The 26,299-nt window shown below is 48.7% G+C and overlaps 1 protein-coding gene across 5 annotated transcripts in view; it reads right to left on the bottom strand.

The window, feature by feature from the left end:
• Positions 1-8,674: 8,674 nt before the first annotated feature.
• FAM107A (family with sequence similarity 107 member A) overlaps positions 8,675-26,299 on the bottom strand; it is a 93,026-nt gene continuing 75,401 nt past the window's right edge. For 3 of the 5 annotated variants that reach the window (XM_061128228.1, XM_061128231.1, XM_061128230.1), the window contains 3 exons: positions 13,529-13,703; positions 11,654-11,810; positions 8,675-11,156 (listed from right to left, as the gene is read on the bottom strand). In XM_061128228.1, the coding sequence (XP_060984211.1) occupies positions 11,049-11,156; positions 11,654-11,810; positions 13,529-13,703 (440 nt within the window). In that variant the 3' untranslated portion in view covers positions 8,675-11,048. Of the gene's footprint in view, positions 11,157-11,653; positions 11,811-13,528; positions 13,704-16,676; positions 16,866-18,092; positions 18,291-26,299 lie in introns of those variants that run through there. The other 2 variants (XM_061128229.1, XM_061128232.1) reach the window with 2 other exon arrangements.

The raw sequence follows: 26,299 nt of genomic DNA, 5'->3' as shown, positions 1-26,299 counted from the left end.
TAATTTGACATCTTGTACACTACAAAATGACCACCCCCAAGTCTAATTACCATTAGTCACCATGCAGTTGAACCGCTTTACCCCTTGGTTCACCCCTCCAGCCCCCTGGCCTTCTGGTAACTGCTTATCTGAATCTATAGGTTTGTTTTTGTTTGCTTGTTTTGTTTTAGATTCCACATGAGGGTCAAGTCATATGGTATTTGTCTTTTTTCCTTCTGACTTCTTTCACCTAATGTAATACCCTCAGTGTCTCTTCATGTTGTCACAAATGGCAGGATTTCCCTTTTCATGACTGAGTAGTATTTTACTGTATATAGATACACTCCATATGCATTATTCATCCATCCATTGATGGACACTTAGCTATTGTAAATAATGCTGCAGTGAACATAGCGGTGCATATGTCTTTTCAAGTTAGTGTTTTTGTGTTTCTCAGGTAAATATCCAGAAGTGTAATAGCTTGATCGTATGATAGTCCTAGCCTTAATTTTTTGAGGAGCCTCCATGCTGTTGCCCACAGCGGCTGCACCAATTTACAATCCGACCAACAGTGTGCGAAGGTTCCCTTTTTCCCACATCCTCTCTGTTGCTTGTTATTTTTTTTGTCTTTTTGATAATAGTCATTCTAACAGATGTGAGGTGAAATCTCAATTTTCCCTATAGTAATCCCCTTCCTGATAAGCCAGTTTTGGGCTTCCCTGATGGCTTAGATTATAAAGAATCTACCTGTAATGCCAGAGACCTGGGTTTGATCCCTGGGTTGGGAAGATTCCCCTGGAGGAGGAAATGGCAACCCACTCCAGTAATCTTGCCTTGGAAATTCCACGGACAGAGGGGCCTGGGGGGCCGCAGTCCCTGACATGCCTGAGTGACTAACACTTTTGCTTTCCCTAATAATCAGTGAATGTTGACCATCTTTTCATGTGCCTGTTGGCTGGCTGTGCGTCTTCTGTGAAAAGGTGTCTATTCAAGTCCTTTGCCCAGGTTGTTTTGTTGTTGTTGAGCTTTATGGGTTTTTTAATTACTATTATGAATACAACTCTGATGAATATGATTTGCAGATATCTTCTCCCATTCAGTTAGGTGTCCTTTCAATTTGTTGACAGTTTATCCTTCGTTGTGCAGAAGTTTTTTAGTTTGATATAGTCCCATTTGTTTATTTTTGCTTTTGTTTCCCTTGCCTTTGGAGTCAGTTCTACAAAAATGTCACTAAGACCAGTGTTAAGAAGCTTACCACCTATGTTTTCTTGTAGGACTTCTATGGCCTCAGGTCTTACATTCAGTTCTTTAATCCACTGTCTTTACCTCACTGTGTGTTCTAGGCTCCTTTGTTGTAAATGAATTATCCATACATATGTGGATTTATTTCTGGGCTCTCAGTTCTGTTCCATTAATCTGTGTGTATGTTTTTGCACCAGAACCGTGCTGTTTTGATTACTATAGCTCCATTGGAATGTTGATAGAGGTTGCATTGAATCTGTAGATTGCTTTGGGTAGTATGGACATTTAAACCATGTTAATTATTCCAGTTCATGAGCATGGAATATTTTTTTCATTTCTGTCTTCTTCAGTGTCATCAGTATTTTAGTTTCCAATGTATAGGTCTTTTACCTCCTTGGCTAAATTTATTCCTAGATGTTTTATTCTTTTTGATGGAATTGTAAATGGGATTATTTTCTTAATTTCTCTTTCTGATAGTTTGTTGCTTTATAAATAATTTATCCCTCCCTTTAGTATATGTTTACCCTTTCCAATGAGAATTTTACTTTCATATGTTTTCTTATTAATCAGTACCTTTTCTTTTCAGCCTAAAGAAGTTATTTTAAGATTTCTTGTAAGGCTGGTTTAGTGGTCGTAAACTCTTTCAGCTTTTGCGTATCTGGAGAACTTTTACTCTTTCCTTCAATTTTGAATGATAACCTTACCAGGCAGAGAATTCTTGGTTGGAAATTTTTTTCCCCCTCTTTCAGCCCATGACAGTCCGTTCTGGCTTATACATTTCCTGCTGAAAAATCTGCTAAAGCCTTAAGGAGTTTTCCTTGTACATAGTAAGTTGTTTTTCTCTTGCTGCTTTTATTCTTCCTGTCTCCTAAACTTTCACCGTTTTAATTGTATAGTGCCATGGTGGGTTCTTATGAGTTTCTCTTCCTTGGAAATCTCTAAGCTTCCTGGACCTGGATGTCTGTTTCCTTCCTCAGGTTACGGAAGTTGTCGCGATTATTTCTTCAAATATTTTTTTCTGGCCCTTTCTCTTCTTCTTCTGGGGCCTCTTTAATGGAAATGTTATTCTACTTGATGTTTTCCTAGAAGTCCTTTAAGACCTCTTCACTTTTTAAGCTTTATTTTTCATTTTGCTGCTCTTTCTAGATGACTTCCTTTGCCTTGTCTTCCAGCTCACCGATTCATTTTTCTACTTCATCCAATCTGCTGCCAAACCCCGCCAGTGTGTTTTTCAGTTCATTTGTAGCTTCTCTTTGGTACTTTGTCATATTTTGTCTTTGTTCAGCTTCTTACTGTGTTCCTCCATTTTTCTCCTGAGATTGGTGAGCATCTGAATGATTATTACTTTGAACTGTTTATCAGGTAGATTGTTTACCTCCATCTTATTAAGGTCTTTTTTTTCAGGGATTTATCTTCTTCTTTGGATTGGAATGTGTTCCTCTGTCTCCTCATTTTATCTGTGTGTGTTTGTCTGTATGTATTTTTCAAAACTGCTGCCTCTCCCAGTCTTGAAGGAGTACTCTTGTGTAGGAGATGATTCGTGGGACTCGGATGCACAGTGGACACTCAAGGGGTGTCCCTCATGGGGGCTCCCCACGCCTGCTGGCTGTGGCAGGACTGCAGCGGCGGGGTGGGGTGTGCAGGGCAGGCCAGTGTACACGTGCCCTGCCGGCTTCGCAGCTGCCAGCGTGCGCCGGGCTGGGGGCGCTCACCTGGGCCCGCTGTCGTGCAGCTGCTGCTGGGGTGGGGAGGGGTGGTGGGAGATGGGGGCGGGCAGAATGCAGGTTCCTCTGCTGTTGGGTGACTTCTGTGTTCCACTGGTTTCTTTATCAACTTTGTTGCTGACTCTGCTTTGTATGTTTTGGACGGGATCCTTTCAATTTGTTGCACCAAACTATTGACTCCTCTAGTTTAAAAAAATTTTTTTTATTACAAAAAATTAAAAACTTGTGCACAAGTGGAGAGAGCAATAAAATGATTCCAGATGGTACCTAACAGTCAGCCTTGGCAGTTACCTTCTCATGTCTCCCTATTCTTTGTTTTTAACTTTTTGTTTCAAAATGACTTTAGACTTTCAGAAGATTGCAAAAATCTAGTAGAGGGTTCTGTATGCCTTTCACCCAGCTTCCTGTAGTGTTAGCCTTTTACATAACTGTAGTGTAATTATGGAAAACAGGAAAATACCACAATGAACTACTGTTGACTGATCTTCAGAACTTAGTTGAGTGGAACTATATGTAACTTTGTTCTGTATCTTCCACGTCTCCTGTAGATGTGTTATCATACTTTCATAATTAAAAAACAAACAAACTGCAAAAAAACAACAAAAGAACTTGAGGGCGTTGGACGGTCCCCAGGTTCACCTGCTGCTTCAGTGATTTGCTTGAGGGACTCAGAACTCAGGATACCTGTTTTATTCATGATCATGTTTTTTTACTGCAAAAGGATATAGATTCAAATCAGCCAAGGAAAAGGCAGATAGGGAGGAGTCCAGGAGAGGCCCGGCACGGCCTTCCAGTGGTGCCCGCCCCGTTGGGTTGTGTGGACAGCAGTCCTTCTCCCTGTGGCAGCGTGCACGTGGAACCTACGCCCAGGCCGGCTCAGCACAGCCTTGTCCCGGGTTACAGTGCTTGCGTCCCAGGGTGGTGGGAGGTTGGTGTGGCTCATCTCAGTTCCTCAGTCTCCAGCCCTTCCAGAAACCGTGATCCAGCATAACCCACGGCCACACATGAATCACGCCGTTAGTGGGGATTGCCTGGCATGGCCCAGGGCCCCAGGTGAACAGAGGCTCTCTTTTCAGGCAGGCTGTTCTGAGGGCTCAGAGGTGATCTCCCAGGAGCTGTCAGGGTCAGCGCTTCCTCTGGAACGTGCCAGGTTTGAAATCCCGCCGACTTCATTCTTCCTGCACACTAGATCTGCCAGGTTTCCTGCCCAGACCTCTTTCCTGGCTCAGGATCCCCCACTGCGCTTATGTGTCCTGTCCCTTCCATGGGTCCAATTCTCGGTCTGTGTCTTTTATGACCTTGAGACTTCAGAGAGTACTGGTGAGGTGTTTCTTTTAGAATGTCCCTTATTTACTTTGAGGTTTGAGAAGGTGTGGATGATGCCTCGCCCAAAAGAGGGGACTGGGAGGAGGGTGGAGGGTCTTGGGGTGGTGGCCACCCATGAGGGAGGGGTAGGTGCCAGACGAACTGAGGGCCTAAGAGGAATGAACCAGTGGAAAGAGCACTTGCAGGGGTCTGGTCAGTGACAGACGTGACAGAGAGCAACTGTTGAGGACAAGGAAGACGATAATTAACTTTGAGTGCTGGCCATGTGCCTACACCTAATGAACACTTTATGTTTGTTAGTTAATTCATTCCTCTTAACAGCCTGTGAGACTGGCACTCCTGGAGCCCTCATTTAACTGATGAGAAACTCAGAGATGGTAAGTGAAGTGTCAGGGTCACCGCCCATATGACAAATGGCAAGACCAGGTCCCCTGTGCCACGCCCAAGTCCAAAGTGTGTCTGGCTCTGCGGCCTGGCCCGTAACAGCCATGCTGTGCCCCTGTCACAGTATCCTAAGAAGGGGCGGCAGAAATGGGGGGAGAAGTTACCTCCACCCCTTGAAATGTGCCAGGCCCTGGGCACAGTACCCTGTGTCTGTTCTTTTGTGTTCTAAGAGCTGCCAGGCATATAGTAGGTGCTTAATGCATGTTTTCCTCTTTCCTGCTCCTTCCCTGAGCTTCCTGGGCCAGGAGCAGGCATGTGGACCCCTGTGCCCCGTTTGGACAGTTTGCTCTCAAAGCTGTGAATGGGATGGGGCTGGGGTTCTGGGCCCCGGCCTGCTCTTCCTTCTCAGATTGGTTTGGGCTGGGCACCTGCTGGGAGAGAAGGAAGAAGGAAAGCCATTTGGCTTTGGTAGGCTTGCAGGATGCTTCTGGCAACAGATGGGAAGGCTGGAATGTGGGTGCTTTGCAGAACGTTGTCCTGTAACCTCTATCGCAGATGCTGTTAATGCCAGACAGCCGGCAGGCAGCGGGGGCGGGGAGCGGGGCAGAGCGTTGACGGCTCGCTCCCGCCGCCTGCTGGCGGTGTGCTTTCGTGCGGTTGCTTTGCCTCTAAACCTTGGATTCTCCTGTAAAATGGAGGTAAGGACAGTCCTGGGGGATTATGGAGGAGATTCACACAGAGTATTTAGCCCAGTCCCTGGCACAGACACTAAATGTTCACTGAGTACAGGTATCATTGCCTGTGTCACAGCTGTGGAAAATACGGTTCAGTTGAGCTGCCCAGGCTTGTGACAAGCAGTGATTGGCAGAGCTGGGGCTTGAATCCAGAGGTGGGCCCAGAACTAACCCTCCTTACAGGGCAGGCCTGGCGCTGACCTTGCAGGGAAGTGAGCAGTTTAGTTCAGGCACACACACGGGAGAGCTGGGTGCCCCGGTCCCGCGCGAAGCCCTCCCTTGGAGGGGGAGCCTGGCTAGCTTAACCGTTGCCCAGCAGCCAGGGGTTGCCAGGGCCTCTCCCCGGGCAGTCCTGCTCGTCCCTCCTCACGTGCTTTCTGGGAAATGGATGGGCAGATTCAGTGAGGGGGCCAGTACTGGAAAACGGCCCAGCCCCTCGTCTTCTCTGGGGGAGTGCCAGCCGATCATCAACGCGGATAGCTGTGACGGGCCGAGGTGAGGACAGCAACCACAGGGGTGAAAGGGTTCTGTTCTCAAGAGGCCCAGCAAGAGGGGGCGCTGTAAAACAAGGCCCTGGTGAGAGCAGGGGCTTTGAGGTTGGTTGATGAGTCTCTGGGAGCAATGAAACATCAAACGGTTTAGACCACTGCTGAGTCACAGGTCTGGTTCTGCAAGGGGACGGGAATCCCGCAGTGACGGTTGGTCCCAGAGACTGGCTGGCTTTGTGGTCCTGGGGGTGGGACCACGTCTACACTCCGCACACATTCCTCACCGCAGGTCTCAGGTCGGTGTACGCTGGCCTGCATCTGTGTTTGTGGTTGGAAGGGAAACCTCAAGTTCAGATGGGAAAATGGAAGGTGAGCTTGGTTCCTGAGTCCTGTGCCCCGAAGGATGGCATAGGGGCCCCCGCGAGCCCTTTCTAGGAGCGCGGCCTGGTTGTAGTGGGAAAACTGTAGGCTTCTCAGACAGACGGCTGTGTGTGAATCTCCTCTCCCTCACCAGGGATTGTTTTGTGACTTCTCTCAGGTCCGACTCAATGAACGTGAGTTTGAGCAAGCTCCGGGAGATGGTGCAGGACAGGGAAGCCTGGCGTGCTGCAGTCCGTGGGGTCACAAAGAGTTGGACGCGACTGAGCAACAAGAATGATCAGGTCTTTTAACTTACCTGAGCCTTGGTTTCTTCATCTGCATAACAGGGAGGATGAGATCCGACTGTTGCGGGTGGTGACCGTGCTGGCCGTCCGTAGTGCAGTCAGAGCATGGATAAGGTGTCACATTTATGGGTAATCGTATGGTAGCTAGTCACAGCTTTTGTGAACACACACTGTGTGCAGAGCCCTGGTTGGGAGTGCTAAGGGGGAGCAGTCAGGTGGGTCCCTGCGCTCATGAGGCCTGGAATCTGTAGTGGTGAGCTGGGCCTGTAAAAGCGCCCCCGGAGCGCACACAGCGGAGCTGGGGAGGAGGCGTCCCTTCGCCTCCTGAGTGCTCCCGTCTCTCTCCCAAGGTGATGGTAGGTTTTTTTTTTTTAATATTTCTTTGGTTGCTCCGGGTCTTAATTGTGGCATTCCCTCCCAGGGATTGAACCTGGGCACTCTGCATTGGGAGCGTGGAGTCTTAGCCACGGAGCAGCTAAGTCCCCCAGGTTTTGTGTTTGGTGTGTGTGATCTTCCCCACCCAGGGATCGGGCCCTTGTCTCGTGTCTCTTGCTTTGGCAGGCAGATTCTTTACCGCCAGCATCACAGCCGGTCTGCCACTGAAGAGGGTGTCTCAGACCCAGACAGGACTTGTGGTCTGGTGGCTGTGAGTGTGACCTCGGTGCAAACAGGGCTCACTGCTCTCAGCTCCCCGTTGAGGGCACGGTCTGCTGTCTCAGCTACAGCCTCGGGCCTCTCCTTCTCCAAGATCTCTAGGACAGGGTGATGCCTGACCTTTGCCTTCAGGGATGGCCTAACTCTGGGGGGGCCCAGAAAGTGGGTGGTGGGAGCCATGCAGCTTCCACCGTGCATCCTGAAGGCACAAGTGCTGGTAGGACCCAGGCGCGCCGACAGAAGCCCGGGAAGCCGGAGGAGAGCTGCTGAACCAAACGGACAGCTCCGGGCGGGGGTCAGCGTGGTGGAGGCGGGCGCAGGCGAGGACGGGGCTGCACCCTGCGCCTGGGAGGAGGCTGGAGGTGCTGCGGCAGAAGACGGGGAAGGAGGAGGGGTTCTCGCCCCTTCAGCAGACGTGTACTGAGCACCTCTCGTGTGCCCCGTGCGCTCAGCAGACGGCACCTGTTCTCAGAGCCGTGAGTGGGGGTGCTGGGGTCCTCAAAGCCGTGAGTGGGGGTGCTGGGGTCCTCAGAGCCGTGAGTGGGGGGGCTGGGGTTCTCTGAGCCGTGAGTGGGGGTGGGGGCTGGGCTTTTCCCGGGGCCCAGCTGCCAGAGTGGCACCAGGGAGGCCACCTGCTGGCAGGGAAGGAGGATAGCCGTTTGAGATTCACCATAAACAAGACAGACACACATCTCTGCCCTCGTGGAGCCAACATTATCCTTAGGAGAGACACACGGGGAAGGGAATACATGGTAGATGGGGACAAGTGGCAAGGAGGGACAGGAAGAGTGTCAGAGGTGTTGAGATTCTAGCAAGGGTGACCCAGGGGACCCGGTTTAGGAAGAGCATGAAAAAGACCTGAAGAATGCAAGGGAGTGCACTGTGTGGCTCTGGGAGGGAAGGCTGGTCCTGGCCCGGGGCAGAGCAGGTGGACAGGCAGGGCGTGCGGGGCAGGGGGTGGCCTGGCTGGAGCTGGGTGAGGAAGGGGAGGGCGGTGGGAAGTGGGGCAGAGGTGAGAGAGAGAGCAGGATGCACAGGACCTTCTAGGTTACAGGAAGGACTCGACTGGGAGTCAGACAAGCGATGAGATCTGCCTTAGATCTTAACAGGATTGTTAACACTTGAGCTGCTGTCGAGAACAGGTTGTGGGGGGCAGGGGCACAAGCAGGGTCAGCAGGAGGCGGCGGCCCCGCAGCGATCCAGGCATGTCCCCCACCACTGAGCAGGCTCTGAACACGTATTTGTGATGTGAGCCGGTGACGCCCAGACACCTGTTTGCAGACCTGTGCCGTGTAGGCTGCCCGGCAGAGCTGCAGAAACAGACCCTCGGCACTGTTGCTGGGGGTCCTGATCCAGTAGGTTTCTGATGGCAGAGGGGAACCTGGCTTTCAGGACATTCTGCAGGTAACTCTGGGCTGCAGAGCTGGGCTTCTGTTAGGAATGTTTTTCCACAGAATAGAGACTGACCAACAGTAGCTTAAACAAGGGGGATTTATTTGTATTTACAAGAATCTGGGAGGAGGATGGCTGCTGGCATTGGCTTGGTCGCATGACAGTCGGGCCCGTGTCTTTGAGATTCTCTCGGCCTTTTTCTTCATAGTTGCAACATGGCTGCTGTGGCTCCAGCCATCCCAGCCTCAATGGAGGGAGGGAGGGGCAATGGGGTGTTAACCAGTCTGTCTGTTTTGTCAGAACAACAAGCTTTCCAGGACCCCCTGTAGACTTCGTTGTAAATGTCACTGGCCCTACCTGGTCGCATGGTCGCCCCAAACTGCAGAGGAGGCTGCAGCAGTGAAACGCTGTGTTTGCAGCCTCTGCTGTGGGAGATGGCTGGCGAGGAGGAGTGGAGACTGAGCCCTGGGGCAGGATCAAGGGTGTCTGTCGGGCTCGGTGGACGCCGTGGTACTCGAGGTCTGTTCTAATACTGCCAGGGCTTTGTCTCCGTGCCCTGCTGCCCCCATGGAGCACCTCACGGGCCCACGGTGAACCCCCAAGCATTCCCTTGGGGGCTACTCCATCCTAGAGGCTCAGTCTCGTTCTCCTCAGGTCTGAATGACATGGGGCGACTTCTTTGGGGAAGTGGTGGTCTTTAAGCAGGGGTTGTACATTTTTAGCATGACCCTTGCCAGACACACATGTAAAACAGTGTTCCCTCCTTCTCACCAAAATGGTCACATTCAAGAGCCTTTTAGAGCCAGCATGTCTGTATTCATGCCCCTCAGCACACACAGGAGGACGATGTCTCTGGTCACCCTCCAGCCACCCAGGGCGGTCCCTTCCCTCCCACCTTCGGTCCAGGTGCCAGGCTGCATCCCAGCGGCAGCTCTGTCCAGCAGTCTTGGTGGGCGGGGTGGGGGGTAAAAGGAAATGCTTTTCTACTAGTGCCCTGTTACCTAGCACTAAGTCATGTCCGACTCTTGCGATCCCATGAACTGTAAGCCGCCAGGCTCCTCTGACCATGGGGTTCTCCAGGCAAGAACACTGGAGTGGGTAGCCATTTCCTTCTCCAGGGAAACTTCCCAACCCAGGGATTGAACCCAGGTCTCCCATATTGCAGACGGATTCTTTACCAACTGAGCTATGGGGCAGGGGTTTTATTCTTCAGGGGAAAAGGAAAAGGCCTGGTGGGTCTCCAGATCTTTAAATATGGGACAGAAGCGAAAGTTCAAACATTTGGTCTAGTGCTGGGAGGCGAGTTTGGAGGAAGAACGCGTGACTGAGTTCACGGAGTTGGCCTCAGGCCGATCAGCGGGGCCAGGGTGTCAGGGTGGTGGTGGGGCCTTCAGACTGGTTTTTTATGTTTTCCAAAGCCTGTTGAAAATCACTATATATTTGCTTTTTGTAGACTTTGGGGAAAGATTCTTTTAAAAAAGTTTTGTGAGTTTTTTTGGCTAGAATTGCATCAGTATGGTGAGAAAGGCAGATTGGCAATTACATGCATCTCTGGTCACATAACCAACACCACTTCCTAGCTAGGGGTGTTCCCGGGCCCAGGGCCCCTGGGGTGGGAGGAAAATAAAGAGCGCCTTAGAGGCGGATGGGAATCTCCAGGATGGGGGTCACGGGAGCTGGGGCGGGGGGGGGAGGCTTATATTCGCCTCGGATCCTGCATTTTGCCAGGGACAGTGTGGGCCTCAGAGTGGCAGTCCAGGAGCTTGTTAGAAACAAGATTCTCAGCTCTCACCCCAACCTGTGGGATCAGAAGCCGTCTTCTAGCAAAGGGCCCTGGTAATCATAGGCACAGTAAAGTTCAAGTAGCACTGTTCTAACTTCCAGAAGCAGAGCGGCTGCAGCCCTGGGCTGCTGTGGTTACAGGGTCTGGATGGGGTAGGATGGGGGCAGGGGGAGCGTGGAGGGATGAAGGTGAAGGGGTGGGGAGAGGCCGAAGCTGACTTTGTTAGTGCGCCTCTGCCTTGGAGGGCGGCCTTGGGCCGCCCCGCCCTTCCTTAGGACATACCGTTCTCCCCTCAGGCTTTCAAGGTAAGTGCCCCCCATGGGGCCTGGGCAGAATGGACAGCTCGTCCAGCCAGAGGGGCACTGGTCCCTTCTCAGCTCTGCCCGAAGCATCCTGGCAGGGCTCAGCAGCCCCTCAAGGAGGGAGCCTGGGGAAAGCTCCCTTAGCAGTGGCTGCTGCTTGGAGCAGGAGCAATGAGCACTAGAAGGAAAAGCCTGCATTCAGGATCCCCCATCTTCTGGGGGTGGGGCGGGGGGGCAGCCCTCTGTGGCGATGCGTTTTTCCAGGAGCGAGCGTGAACGCCGCAGAGCCGGGTCTGGGGGCCAGGGCTGCCGCGTACAGGAGGGCGCGGTGGGGGCCGGGTGGGCTGGGGGGCGCTGGAGCTCCGGGAGCCGGCTCTACAGTGCCCTCTCTCCACTGGTCAAAGTGGTGATTCTCCGCAGGTTTTCCCTGACTTTAATAAATTCAGGGGCATGGTCCTCTTCCTTTTCTGGGGGTTTCTCCAGCTGAAGGGGAGAAAAGCAGAGATGAGAGGTGGGTGGGCAAGGGAGAGTCCCACTCAAAAACCTCTGGGTTTGGACCCAGGGTCCTCTCTGGGGAAACAACCAGGATCAGTTCTCCCACCAGCTTGGAAGCTGAGGGGACAGAACAGGGGACTGTGTTCTCCCCAGGAAGCCCGCTTCAAATTGCAGACCTCATCTGAGCCCTAGGTTCCTTATTTCTAAAATGGTAACTCCTCTGGGCTCAGAGGGCAGCTGTGAGAAGATAATCAGAATCAGCGTACAACAGATTGGGCCAATGAGAAAACCGGTTCAGAGAGGGGAAGCTACTGGTCCAAAGTCACACAGCGAAGGGAGTGGCCGAGTGAGGACACCGGCCAGGCGTGGACTCTGGGTCCAGTCCTCGTCTGGCTCAGCCTCCTTGTCAGCTGTGACTGCAGGCCTCCCTGGGCCAGCAGGTGGTCTTGGAGGAAGCAGGGGCGGGGTCTGGGGCCCCCACCCACCTGGTTCAACCTCTGCTGCCGTCTCAGCAGCTCCTGCTCGAAGGGGCACTGCAGCCGCTTGGCCTCCAGCTCCTCCTTCTTCTTCTTGATGAGCTGGTTCCGCCGACGGTGCTCCAGGACGCGCTGCAGCTCCGGCTTGCTGTCCACACCCAGGCCCCTGGGGAGGTGGGTGGGGGGGAGGCGTTAGGAGACTACCCCCACTCCGCATCCAGGGCTGCACCCTGCACTGGCCTCAGCCAGTACCGGGAAAGCATGACTGTCCCAGGGAAGGGAGGCCCCTAGACTTGAGACTCCACTCCCCATCACAGGTGCCACAGACTGAAGTGGGGGGTGGGTGGTCTGTGCCGGGGCCTGTCTGAGCACAGAGACCAGGCTGTAGGATATTACTGGTTATTTTCTCAGGGTAAGTTTCTAGAGGTAGAATTGCTGGGTCAGGCTCTCTTCAAAGATTTTGGTTACATGGTCCCATCTGCTCCTTAGAAAAGGTTATCCAATTTATAACTTTTGTCAACAGTATTTCAGAGCATCTGTTTCTCCTTACTGTCCCATCTTCTTGTCTTGCAGAATCTGGTAGGCAAAAAGGGTCTGGTGGAGCAGCTTGGAGAAGGGTGCCCGCTCCTTTTGTTTGTTCTGTGAACTAACTGTACCTATCTTCTGTTCATTTCTTCTTCATGGATTTGTAAGAGATAACGTACATATTTTCGTCATTTATATTGCAAACATTTGCCCTGATTTGTCTCTAGGCTTCTGTTTTTTAAACTGTGGTGATTTTAAAAGGGATGACTCTAAAAGGGATCTTGACAAAGTACTTCCAATACACAGTCAACCCTCCGTTTCCACAGATTGAATTCGTGCAATGCCACTTTATACAAGGCCCTTGAGTTTTTGGGTTCTGTTGGGGGGCGGGCCCTGGAACAAGTCCCGGTGGGTACAGAGAGACTAGTGTAACTAAGGGGCAGGAGGACAACACAGAGGATGAAAAATGAGATCTGCTGGAAGGTATGTTAGTTGAAAATAAGGACGACAATCACCGCCGACGTCAATACCAAAAACGACCACTAGAGGGAGCTGCGGAGGCTTTGCAACCTTCGTCCTGGTGCTGCTGGGCAGAGACCCTCTTAGGAAGGGAGCCTAAGGGAGCTCAGCCGCCTCAGTCGTGTCTGACTCTTTTTGCAACCTCATGGACTGCAGCCTGCAAGACTTCTCCGTCCATGGGATTTTTCTAGATAAGAATACTGGAGTCGGTTGCCATTTCTTCCTGCAGGGGATCTTCCTGACCCAGGATCAAACCTGCGTCTCTTGTGTCTCCTGCATTGGCGGGCAGATTCTTTACCACTGTGTCACCTGGGAAGCCTGCCCTTTCAGCACAGCCCCTCAGTCACCCAGTGGTCCCAGGGCCCACTGCTTGCTCCTGGCCTTCTTGCTCCACTCCTACCTCCTCGACCACGGTGACACCCCGCATTGGGACCCTTCACAGGCCACATTCTCCTCTGGCCCCCCCCAATCTTCAGTCACTCGGAGATCCTCCAGGTTCCTGTGCACGCTCGCGGCCAGGGCCCACCTCCGACCCCGGCTGACTCCCACCCACCCTTCCAGCCCTAGCTGAGGCATCACTTCCTCCCTGGAGCCCAGGCTGGTGGCTCCTCAAAGCACCCATCCCACCATCTGGTCAAACATCGGTCTCCTCTGTGAGGGCAGGCACCCATGGCTGACTAGGCGGGATTATGGGGCTTCTGGACCTCCACGGTGCACCCTCAGACCTGCCCCGTCTCTCAGAGCCCCGGGTGACTACCAGGCCTGCCTTTCACGGTGGGGAGGAGGGGGCACCTCCCCGAGCCTCAGTGATCATCTCAGGCAGCCGCGCTCCTCTCCCACCTTCTGTGGTTCATGAGCAGCTCGCGGTGCATCTCCTGGTGGGTCCGGGAGGCCTTCACGGGGTTCAGCAGCTTCTTGGGCTTGATGAGCTCTGGGTTCCACTCCCTGTATTCTGGCCGGGCCATCAGGCCTCCGATGTCGGCCCGCTCCCTCTGGATCTCAGAGTACATGGAGGCTGTGGAAACGACACAGCAGGGACAGGGGAGCTGGTCAGAGCTGAGCGCACAGTCTCGGCCGTTCTCGTGGCACAGTTAAAGGGCAAGGGTTTTGGTGTTTGATGGATCTTAGCCACCAGCTGCTCTGCAGCCCTGGGGAAGCTACCTGACTTTCCGAGCCTAGGTTTCCTCATTTGTGAGATGGAAATGATAGCCTGTGCCCAGGGCGTAAGGATTGGGGATCATGGCTGTAAACTAGGGTACTGAAAAGTGGTACTGGGTCACAAAGTACGTGGGTTGATACATGCAAATGTTTTTGACCTTTGAGGGAAAAAAATTTTTTTTTCCCTCCTATAAAAGGAATTCTGTTTGAGTTTCTGTTTCTCAGGGAGCTTGTATCAGAGAAAGAAAAGACATATAAAAAGAGCAATGTGTACTTGTTAAAGGTAATTTGGATAAATGCAGTGATGTAAAGAAAACATCACCCCTTATTTTCCTGCCTGTAGTTTCCTCACAGACATGTCCAGCTTTTCAGTTTCTCCAGATCAAAGAGAAGGGTATGAAATCCCAGGACTGCCATGTCTAATTACAAAGGGAGGGTTATCATCTTTAATGCAGATATCTGCCTTCTTCACGGCCTCAGTTCCACCACAGTAGCTTGAAATCTGTCAGTGCATTCGAAATTCAGCAGAAGGGCTCACTTCTGTCCAGATGGGCTCCATATCCTTGAAATGCCCTCAACTAAGCCACTATGAGGGTGAAGGTAAGAAAGAAGAGTGTGTGTGGGGGTGTGTGCATGCATGTGTGTTAGAGAGACTTAAAATTCCTCTAGAGAATGACCCAGGCTGGCTATGAGCTGCATACAGTATTTTGAGTGAAACTTTAGGCACTGGTTCCCCCCTCTTCATGAGTCCTGTTTTTTCTGAGGCAGAGCCTCTACCACCAGGCATGGGCAGTGTCTGGCTTGGTATCGAGAAGGCACTCAATAAATATTTGTTGGTAATTGATCATTAAACCTGTGAGGTGAGGAAACTGAGGCTCAGGGAAGTTGGTCTCAGGGAACCAGTGCCTTAAGGCATGTGGTTTCCATGATGGAACTGAGGGGGTGTGTCCCCTCTGTAAACACCACCAATCGCAGTGGTGTGTATATGTCTACCCCAATCTCTCCCCCCCAGACGTATTTACACTACTGTACTACGGTGTATACAGCACAGGGGGAAAGAGAAGTACAGTCTGTTTATAGGACAAATATCAAATTAACCTTAACAATCCATTCCAACATATATTAGGTGCAGGCACATACTGTTTGATTCTACCTGTGAGATACCTAGACTAGTCAAATTCACAGAATCAGAAAGCACATTGGTTGATTCCAGGGGCTAGGTGGGAGGGGAATGGGGACAGAGCTTCAGATGACGAGGGTGAAGAACTCAGGCGATGGACGATGGTGCCAGCTGCACAACAATGTGGATGTATTTAGTGCCTCTGAACAGGTTAAATGGTTCAAATAGTGTGTTTTATATTATGTAACTTTCACCACGCCAACCGCCGTGTGGCCTGTGCACAGGCCTTTACTTCTTTCCTCCCTCTGGGAAGAGGATGAATGCCAGTCTCCGCCTGATGAACAGCAGTCCTCCAAGCAGACTAGACTGGGACAGAGGTCTGTGCAGGAACCTAGAGGTGGGTAACAGGTTCAGGGGGCGGGGCAGAGAAAACAGGAGAGGGTTTGATGGGCTGTAAATTGCAAGCTGATGTGTTAGGGAAGGTGGGCATCAAAGCTCTGCAAATGGGAGCGCTCCAGACAAATGTTTGCCATGTCTGTTACCTACTACAGGTAGGTAGGGTGCTGTTAGGATGACTAAGTGAGACCCCCTTTGTAAGATGCTGGGAAAACTGTTATATTTTGGATGTAGACAGACTGTGTCAGAGCCTAGAGCCATAGTTGTCAATTTTCTTCAATTCCTGTTCTCAAAACCATTTCTATAATGAGAATTCTAATTTTCTTGCTTCTTTTTTCATAAGGCTATTGATTTTCAGACCCCTTAATTTTGGGGGTCTTAAATGACCGCGGTAGTGTTCAGTAGTTAAAAATGGGCACTAGATAAACAGTTGGCTATATCAACTCTTTCCGCCTTTAAAAAATGTGGATATTCTCTTAGTCTGAGATTAAGTTGTCTGGGAGCCAATGCATTAAGAGTATCTTGATTCAGATTGGAGTTTTGAGAATTTTCCCCCTATCTTCTGCCTTTTCCCATTTTTAAGTCTCACCAATCCTTTATCTGAGTAATTTCCAGCCACTCTCTTTCCTTCCTATGTCTTCAGCACAGGCCATTATCACACCATGCTTAAAATAAGTGCTTCCACTCCTCAGCTAGTCATCCTGCTGTTAGTTCCTGTATGCCCCCAGAGCTTCATAATTTTCATCAGTCACACTGTCTTCAAACTATGGCACGGAAGCAATGAGACAGGAAATAGAAATAAATTATATAACTTTTGGAGAGGGCAGAATTAATATCTTTGTAAGATGTCATTATCTATAGCCAGAATTCCCAAATGGATTAACAGAAAAGCATTTGGAGCTAATGAGGAAATTCAATAGTGTGCCCAGATTCAAAACAAACACATAAAACCAAGAGGTTCCTGCGTAACAGGAACGACCGTTGAGAAAGTACACAATCACACAATTACTCGTTTATCCTACAGTATGTTGGAGTTCCTGTAATTTACCAGGTAGGGTGGTAGAGATGAACTCAGCAAGTAAGGCCCCGCCTCCCCCAGAGCTGAGATTCTGCGAGGGAGGCAGACAGCAAACGTGTACATAGACCAACAAAAATAAACGGTTGCACATGGAGAGGCGCGAACGCAGGGGGCTGAGCGGAGGACCGCCCTCAGCCAGGTGCGGCGGGAGGGCCTCTCGGCAGCTGACCTTTAAGGGCTGAGGAGGAAGAGGGAGGCTGGCGGGGCCGACGAAACAGCCTGTGTGACTCATTTACCTTGAACAAGCTCGGTCTGTTCAGGAAACAAAAAGGCACAGTGTGCCCGGAGTGGGGCCGTGTTTAGAGGGAGGGTGGACGGGTGGCTGCAAGTGGCGGAAAGATCGCGTCGGGTTTGATGGTAAGAAGGTCATTCTTGCCGCTGTGTGGGGAGAAACTGTCAGCAGGTTTGGGAAATCTTTTATGAGACTGGTTTCTTTTCTTTACAACGGGCAGCCTCTGTCTTTCCGGTTAAATTCCAGAGGAAAGACATCTGATTGGCCGGGCCGAGGACCTTTCACCCCATAGGTCAGCAGCGAGCCAATGGGTGGGCTGCCCGCGGCCAGTCCCCGCCCCCGGATCGCGCTGACCCGCGGCTGCTGCGTTCTCGTTTGCACTGCCAGCTAAGTCGCTTCTGTCGAGTCTGACTCTTTGCGACCCCGTGGACCGTAGCCCGCCAGGCTCCTCTGTCCACGGGACTCTCCAGACAGGAATACTGGAGGGGTGCCATTCCCTCCTCTAATCCCAACGTGGGGATGGAACTCAGTTTCTGATCTCTCCTGCACTGGCAGGCAAGTTCTTTAGCACTAGGGCCACCTCCTGCAAATTACATAGCCAGCCCTGCCCCCCGGGTCCAATCAATGACCAGCTCTGGGCTTTTAAAAAAACAGCATCGGTTGTGAGGTGTGGCAGATGGTGTTTTGCTGAGACCTGGGTGGTGTGGTGATTGAAGCAGGAGTCTGAAGGACGTGACTGGTTCTTCAGCTCAGACCTGCAAGCTGGGAAAACTGCTCCCTCTGCCAGTTAATGTTCTGAACTCCAGGAAACACGTGTGAGATCCGTGGGTAGTGTGTATGTGTCCCTGTCCCAGGGTTTAGGGAGGTGCAGAGCCAACCATCCTGCCTTTAGTTTAATTAAGAGAGGCCTCAGACACAGTGGGGGAAGGAGAGGGAGGGACAAATTGAAAGAGTAACACTGAAACATATATATTACCATATGTAAAATAGATAGCCTGTGGGAATCTGCTGTCTGACAGAGGCAGGTTAAATCGGTGCCCTGTGACAACCCGGAGGGGTGGGAGGGAGATTCAAGAGGCGGGGACATATGTATACTGCTGGGGTGTCCTGAGCAGGGAGGTGGCCGTGATGGGGGCAGTGAGGTGTGCATAAGGTCATCTCTGAAAAGAGAAAGGTGAATGCTCTGATGAGCTAGTGAGCAGAAAAGAGAACCTATTGAGGAGAAAGTTCAGTGGCTGATGCATGTCCTTCACTGGTTGTCAAAGTAAGAGAGAATGATGTTGGAGCCATTGGAACCTGGACTGGACGTTGGATCAGCCCCTTCCTAGCCTTGGGCAAGTGTCAGCAGCAGGAGTCCAGAACTCCAGCCTTTGGCTGAAACCCAACTCCTGGGGAACAGCCATGCCCACTCATTACTTACTGTGTGTGCCTGCTTCCGAGAGAACAGCCGTGATGAGTAGGTGTGACAGCTGCTGTGGATCAGCACCCTTCTTCATGAGGTTGTTGCAAAATAAAGGAGGTGGTGCTTGGCTCGTGAGTGCCTCGCACTGAGCTGAGGACTCAGTAAGTGCTGGCTGCCAGGGCCTCACTCCTCGAGAGAAAACTGAGTGGGGCCACCTCATTAGTTGTTATTAATAGTCACTGTTAAAGGATCCCACTTCTCCAGGTGACAAGGTCAGTGGACTCACATACATTACTATGGACAGCGCCTAGGGGGAGGCCTGTGCAGCACAGGGGCTCCGCCCGGTGCCGACCCAGGTCGGGGCGGGGGGTATTCATATTGTCGTCCAGCAGAAACTAACAACATTGTAAAGCAATCCTACTCCAACTAAAAAAATTATACAGTATAGAAAAAATATTCCACTTGTCTCAGATTGAGCTTTCTCAGTCTTTTAAAAAACTGTACTGGTTATTTCTTTGTGTTAGAATTTTAACAGTCCACATACCACAGCCACGAAGGAGAACTGAGTCTTAATAAAGTAGGTGCAAATTTTTCCCAGGTGCCATTGATTTCCAGTGAAGTAATGCGTTCACTTATGGCTAATATTTCTGCACTATGACCAGGAAAGGTAAACAGCAGGCAACAGCCCTATTAGGCTAACTTCATTATACTGGAAAATGATTTGACAATGAAGAAACAACAGATAAACCAGAAAAAGAGAAATTGAGTTGCCAGAAATACACCTGAACTATTTGGTAGCATGGCCATATTTTGTTTTCTGTGCTATGAAGTATTATGAGAAACTGTCAATATTCCCATGGACCTGATATTAAAAAACTATTTTGAATCTTGTAAAGCCTTCATATATATATACTCCAATACAGAGGCAACTGCCTTATCCAGATAAGTACTGGCTTGTACATTTTAAAGTATTTCCAGACGGGGGGCGGGGTAGGGGGACTGTACTGGTTAAATCAGTTGATACTAATCCTGGCTGTATCATCCGAAGGACTTTAATAAATATCAGTGCCTGGGTCCTACCCCTGGATTCTGATTTAACTGACCTGGGAGACAGCTGGCAGAGGACCTCAGACACCTAAGAGGACAAGAAAGATCCCCCGATAAGCCAGGAGGAAGAGGAGAGGAAGCAGAAGGTGGGGAGATGGGCTGGGAGCCGGGACGTGGCGTCTGAGAGCTGTGGGCTGTGCGGGGCCGCCCCTGGGGGCTGCTTGCCCGGGTCCCCTGGTCCCAGCTCCTTCCTGCCTGGTGGGCTCGTGTGCTCTCGAGCAGAGTCCAGGGGGGAGGAACAGCTGCGGGGGGGACTGAAACCACAGCCCACGCCTCCAGAGCCACACCTCTGCTGACAGTTCCTAAACTGAGCGCCGTGAGACACCTAAAGGAATTGTCCTCCTGCAGCTGGGACAGGTCTGGCTTGTGCAGCTTCCGTCTCTGTGGACACACACTCACGGGGGCCAGGCCAGCGGCTGAGCCACCTCCCTGGGTCCTGCAGCGGGCCCAGGTGCGCGCCGGGGGCCTGGTGAAGATGACACCTGAGGGCCAGCGGGGCCGATGGCCGGCGCCCCCACAGTCACGGCGGGGCCAAAAGCAGTGCCAGCAACAGAGCGCCTGCGAGTTGGCCAGCAGAGGTCCTCACAGATGCACAGCTCCCGAGGAGAGAGGCTCAGGGGCTCCTCTCCCCGGGACGGGGCTCCAGTCCCACCTGCCGGCCCCGCAGATCAGAGTCACCCCTAAGACACAGACCTAGGGGGCTCCACTCCTGACAGGGCAGTGCCAACCACAGGGCAGACGGCAGGCTCTGTCACCACACCACCCCCGAGCCCCTGTCAAGGGACAGCCTCCCCCACCAGGGGATACACAGCAGAAGCAAGAACCACAGTCCTGCTAAGAGGAAATATGATAGCAAACCAGTACCTCTAGGAAATAAGAACTGCTTTTGAAATTAAGAGACCAGGAGCTTATCTGTGTGTGTGTATGTATAGTGTATGAGTCACTCAGTCATGTCCAACTCTTTGCAACTGCAGCCCTCCAGGCTCCTCTGTCTGTGGTATTCTGTAGGCAAGAACAGTGGAGTGGATTGCCATTCTCTTCTCCAGGGGATCTTCCTGACCCAGGGATCGAACCCAGGTCTCTGCATTACAGGTGGATTCTTTACTGTCTGAGCCATCAGGAAAGCCGTGTGTGTGTGTGCACACGTGCAGATTGCTTTATCAAAACCTCATGGGAAATGCAAGCAAAAAAAACCATGATACACACACACAGGAAAAAAGGCAACCCAAACAACACTAAAGATGGTCATCAAACCACAAGAGAAGAGAACAATAAAGGGAAGAGAAAAAAAACCTACAAAAACAAACCCAAAACAATTAAGAAAATGGCATTAGGAACATATATATTTATATGTTCAGTGTCTCAACCAAAGATATAGACTAGCTGAATGGATAAAAAAACAAGACCTGTACATATGCTATCTGTGAGAGGCCCACTTCAGACCTAGGGGCACATACAGACTGAAAGTGAAGGATGGAAAAAGGTTTTTCGTGAAAATGGAAATCAACAGAAAGTTGGAATAGCAATATTTATATCAGACAAAATAGACTTTAAAGATTGTTAAACAAGGAAGGACAAGCATAATGATCAGGAGATCAATTCAAGAAAAAGATATAACAGTTGAAATATACATAGCTCAGTCAGTAAACAGTCTGCCTGCAGTGCGGGAGACCCGGGTTCTATTCCTGGGTTGGGAAGATCCCTTGGAGGAGGAAACGGCAATCCACTCCAGTATTCTTGCCTGGAGAATCCCATGGACAGAGGAGCCTGGCGGGCTACAGTCTATGGGGTCACAAGAGGCGGACACAACTTAGCAACTAAACTACTAACTACTAACATAACACCTCAATATATAAGACAAATGCTAATAACCATAGAAGGGGGAATTGACAGTAACACATCCCACTTACACAAACAGATCATACAGACAGGAAATTATTAACACACACAGGCTTTAAATGACATTAGATCAGACAGACCTAATTGTTACTTATAGAACATTCCATCCAAAAACAATGCACTTTCTTCTCAAGGGCACATGGAACATTCTCCAGGATAGATCACATCTTGGAACTGAAATCACATCAAGCATGTTTTTCAACCAAAATGCTATAGTATTAGAAATCATTCTAATATTACAAATCAATTACAGGAAAATGTTAAAAAATACAAATACATCGAGGCTAAAAGGTATGTTACTAAAGCAATCAAGGTATCTTGAAGAAATCAAAGAGGAAATACAAAAATATCCACAGACAAATGACAGTGAAAACATGATCCAAAACCTGTGAGATGCAACAAAAGCAGTTCTAAGAAAGGCATTTAGAGCAATGCCATCTTACCTCAAGAAACAAGAAAAATCTCAAAAACCTAACTTTATACCTAAAGCAACTAGAGAAAGAACAAGAAAGCAAACCCAAAGTTAGTTGAAGGCAAGAAATAAAGATCAGAGCAGAAATAAATGAAATAGAGTCAAAGAAAACAATACTGATGATCAGTAAAACTAAAAGCTGGTTCTTTGACAGGAAGTAATAGAAAATATGAACAGACCAGTTCCAAGTTCTGAAACTGATGAAAAAGCTTCCAACAAACAAAAGTCCAGGACCAGATGGCTTCACAGGAGAATTCCATCAAACATTTAGAACAGAGGTAACACCTCTCGTTCTCAAACTGTTCCAAAAAGCTGCAGAAGGAGGAACACTCCCAAACTCATTCTGAGTCCACTACCATCACCCTGATACCAAAACCAGACAAAGACGTCACACACAAATTTACAATATCACTGATAAACACATGTGCAGAAATCCTCAATACTAGCAATCATTTCCAACAACATATTAAAAGTATCATACATCATGATCAAGTGGGATTTATCCCAGAGGTGCAAGAAGTTTTCAATATGTGCAAATCAACCAATGTGATACATATGATCATCTCGTTGTTGTTCAGACACACTAGTAATGTCTGACTCTCTGCAACCTCATGAACTGCAACACGCCACGCTTCCTTGTCCTTCCTTCACTATCTCCCTGAGTTTGCTCAAACTCATGTCCATCGAGTCAGTGATGCCATCTAACCATCTCATCCTCTGTCATCCCCTTCTCCTCCTACCTTCAATCTTTCCCAGCATTAGGGTCTTTTCCAACGAGTCAGCTCTTTGTGTCAGGTGGCCAGAGTATTGGAGCTTCAACATCAGTCCTGAAGCTCCAGTACTTCAGGACTGATCATCTCATTAGATACAGAGAAAGCTTTTGACAAAATTCAACAGCCATTTATGATTAAAAACTCTTTAGAAAGTGGCATAGAGAGAGCCTACCTCAACATAATAAAGATCATATATGAAAAACCCATAGCTAACATCGTTCTCAAAGGTGAAAAACTGAAAGCATTTCCTCTAAGGTGAGGAATGAGACAAGTATGTCCACCATTATTCAGTAAGTCCTAGCCACAGCAGTCAGAGAAGAAACAAAAGGAATCCACATTGGAAAAAAGGTAGTAAAACTGTAAATAGTGACAGATAACATGATACTGTACATAGAAAATCCTAAAGATGCCACCAGAAAAATACTAGACCTAATCAATGATTTTTATAAAGTCACAGGATACAAAATTAATAAACAAATCTCTTGCATTCCTGTAACTAACAATGAAAGATCAGAAAGAGATATTAAGGAAACAGTCTCAGTTTACCACTGTAACAAAAAGAATACAATACCTAGGAATAAACCTACCTAAGGAGGCAAAGACCTGTACACAGATAACTTTGTAAGATACTGATGAAAGAAAGAAATGATGATGCAAACAGATGGGGAGATATACTGTGTTCTTGGACTGGAAGAGTCAGTATTGTGAAAATGACTCTATTCCACAAAGCAGTCTTCAGATTCATTGCAATCTGATCAAATTGTCAATGGCATTTTTCACAACACTTTTTTTTTTTTTAAATAATTTGTATGGAAATTCAGAACACCCAAGCAGCCAAAGCAATCTTGAGAAAGGAAAACAGAACTGGAGGGATCAGGCTCCTTGACTTCAGAGTTTACTACAAGGATACAGGAGTTGAGACAGGACAGTACTGGCACAAAAAACTGAAATACAGATCGGTGGGACAGGACAGAACGCCCAGAGATGAAGCCATGGGCCTGTGGTCACCTCATACATGACCCAGGAGGCACGGAGTATACGATGGAGGAAAGACAGTCTCTCCAGTAAGTGGTGCTGTGAAAACTGGGCAGCTCCATGTAAAAGAATGAACTTAGAACACTCCCTAACACCATTCACAAATCAAAATGGATTACAGACCTGTAAGGCCAGACACTGTAAAACTCCTAGGAGGAAAACATGGGCAGAACACTGGAAGAAACTGAGCAAGATCTTTTTTGACCCACCTCCTAGAGTAACGAAGATAAAACAGAAATAAACGAGTGGGGCATAATCAAGCTTAAAAGCTTTTTGCAAAGCAAAAGAAACCACAAATAAGATGAAAAGACACCCCTCAGAATGGGAGAAAATATTTGCAAACAAAGCAACTGACAAAGGATTAGTCTCTAAAATATACAAACAGCTCACGTAGCTCAATATCAGAAAAACAACCCAATCAAAAAATGGGTGGGAGACCTAAATAGACATTTCTGCAAAGAAGATATGCAGATGGTCAACAGACACATGGAAAGAGGCTCAACATCACTAATCATTTGAGAAATGCAGATTGAAGCTCAGTGAGGTAGTACCTACACATGTGTCAGAATGGCCATCGTTAAGAAACTTGCAGACAAATGCTGGGTAAGGTGTGGCGAGAAGGGAACTGTCTTGCACTGTTGGTGGGAATGTACAACTAGTAGAGCCACTGTGAAGAGCAGTGTAAGGGTTCATAAAAAAATAAATGGGTTCTTAAAAAACTATGTTTTTATGAAGGTTCATTAAAAAAAATAATAAGAATAGAACTACACCATGACCCAGCAATCCCACTACTGGCCATATAACCAGAGAAAACCATAACTCAAAAAGATACGTGTACCCCAGTGTGCATTGCAGCACTATTTACAATAGCCAGGACATGGAAACAGTCTAAACAGTCTAAACATCCGTTGACAGATGACTGAATAAAGAAGATGTGGTACTATGTACAGTGAAATATTACCCATAAAAAGGAACAAAATTGAGTCATTAGTAGTGATGCAGATGCACCTAGAGTCTGTCATACAGAGTGAGGTAATTCAGAAAGATAACAGTACTTATATTAATGCATACATATGGAACCTAGACAGTGGTACTGATGAACCTACTTGTAGGGCAGGAATAGAGATGCAGACACAGAGAATGGACTTATGCACACGGCGGGAGGAGAGGGTTGAACGATCTGAGAGAGTAGCTTTGACATATATACACCGCTATGTATAAAACAGATAGCTAGTGAAAGGTGGCCCTACAGAACAGGGAGCTCAGCTCCGTGTTCTGTGAGGACCTCATAGGGGGATGGGGCATGGGAGGGAGGCTCAGGATGGAGGCGATATATGCATACACACAGCTGCTTCACTGTCTGAATTAGGATCTGTTGGGTCTTTGCTGTGGTTCATTGTAGCTTGTGGGCTTCCTCGCTCTGTGGCACGTGGGATCCTCGTTTCCTGGCCAGGGCTTGAACCCTTGCATTTGAAGGCAGAGTCTTAACCACTGGACCACCAGGGAAGTCCCTGGTTCACTTTTTTTTACAGCAGAAACCAATGTAACATTGTAAAGCAATTATACTCCAATGGCGGCGGGGGGGGGGGGGGGGGGGCGGGGAGATGTGGTCCATATACAATAGAATACCAAAAAGAATGAAATGGGGTCATTTATAGAGCTTGGTTGGACTTAGAGACTGTCATCGAGTGAAGTAAGAAAGAGGAAAAACAAATAGTTTATAAACACATATATATATGGAATATAGAAAAATGGTATAGACAATCTTATTTGAAAAACAGAAATAGACACACGGAAGTAGAGAATGAAGAAATGGACACCAAGGAGGGAAGAGGTATGGTGGGATGAACTGGGAGACTGGGTTTGACCTCTATACACTCTTCATACTGTATTTAAAACAGGTAGAGAATGAGAACCTGCTGTGTAGCTCAGGGAACTCAGTATTCTGTGTTGACCCAAACTGAGAAGGAAATCTGAAAATGAGGGGATATACGGATACGTGTGGCTGATTCACTTTGCTGTGCAGTGGAAAGACAACACTGTAAAGCAACTATAATAAAAAATAATTTTTAAAAAAAACTGGTTATTTGAGAAGATGAACAAAACTTATAAGTCATCAGCCAGAATCTTCTAGGAACAAAAAGGAGAAGGCTGAAGTCAATAACATTAGAAATGAAAAATAAGTTACAACAGACTCAACAGAAATAAGAAAAAGATCACAGGAGACTACTACAGGCAACTACACGCCAACAGAATGGGGAACCTAGAAGAAATGGACAACTTCTTAGAGAAGTACAACCTTCCAAGACTGACCCAGAGGAAGGAGAAAATATGAACAGACCAGTCACAAGCACTAAAACTGAAACTGTGATTAAACAATTATAAACACACAAAAGTGCGGGGCCAGATGGCTTCACAGGCATCTGTCAAACATTTAGAGAAGAGTTAATGCCTATGCTTCTGAAATTCCCCAAAACACGGCAGCGCAAACGAACACGCCCAGTCATTCTCTGAGGCCACCATCACCCTGACATTAACAGCAAAAGCAGACAGAGCTATCACAACAAGAGAAAATCACAGGTCAATATCACTGGTGAGCACAGTCACAAAAATCCTCAACAGAATACTAACAAACCGATTCCAACAATACATTAAAAAGGATCATATAGCACCATCAAGTGGGATTTATCCTAGGGTTGCAAGGATTTTTTAATATCCACAAAACAGTGTGATACGTCACAGTAAGAAACTGAAGAATACTTTTGACAAAATTCAACAGTCATCTATGATAAAAACTCTCTAGAGAAAGTGAATATAGAAGGAATCTACTGCAACATAGTAAATAACATACAAAACAAACGTACTGCTAACATCATACTCAACAGTGAAAAGCTGATAGCAATTCCTCTAAGGTAAGGAATGAGACAAGGTTGTCCACT

This window comes from Dama dama, chromosome 24, assembly GCF_033118175.1.
Source record: "Dama dama isolate Ldn47 chromosome 24, ASM3311817v1, whole genome shotgun sequence".
Taxonomy (NCBI): domain Eukaryota; kingdom Metazoa; phylum Chordata; class Mammalia; order Artiodactyla; family Cervidae; genus Dama; species Dama dama.
This window is presented reverse-complemented; position numbering and strand designations above follow the sequence as displayed.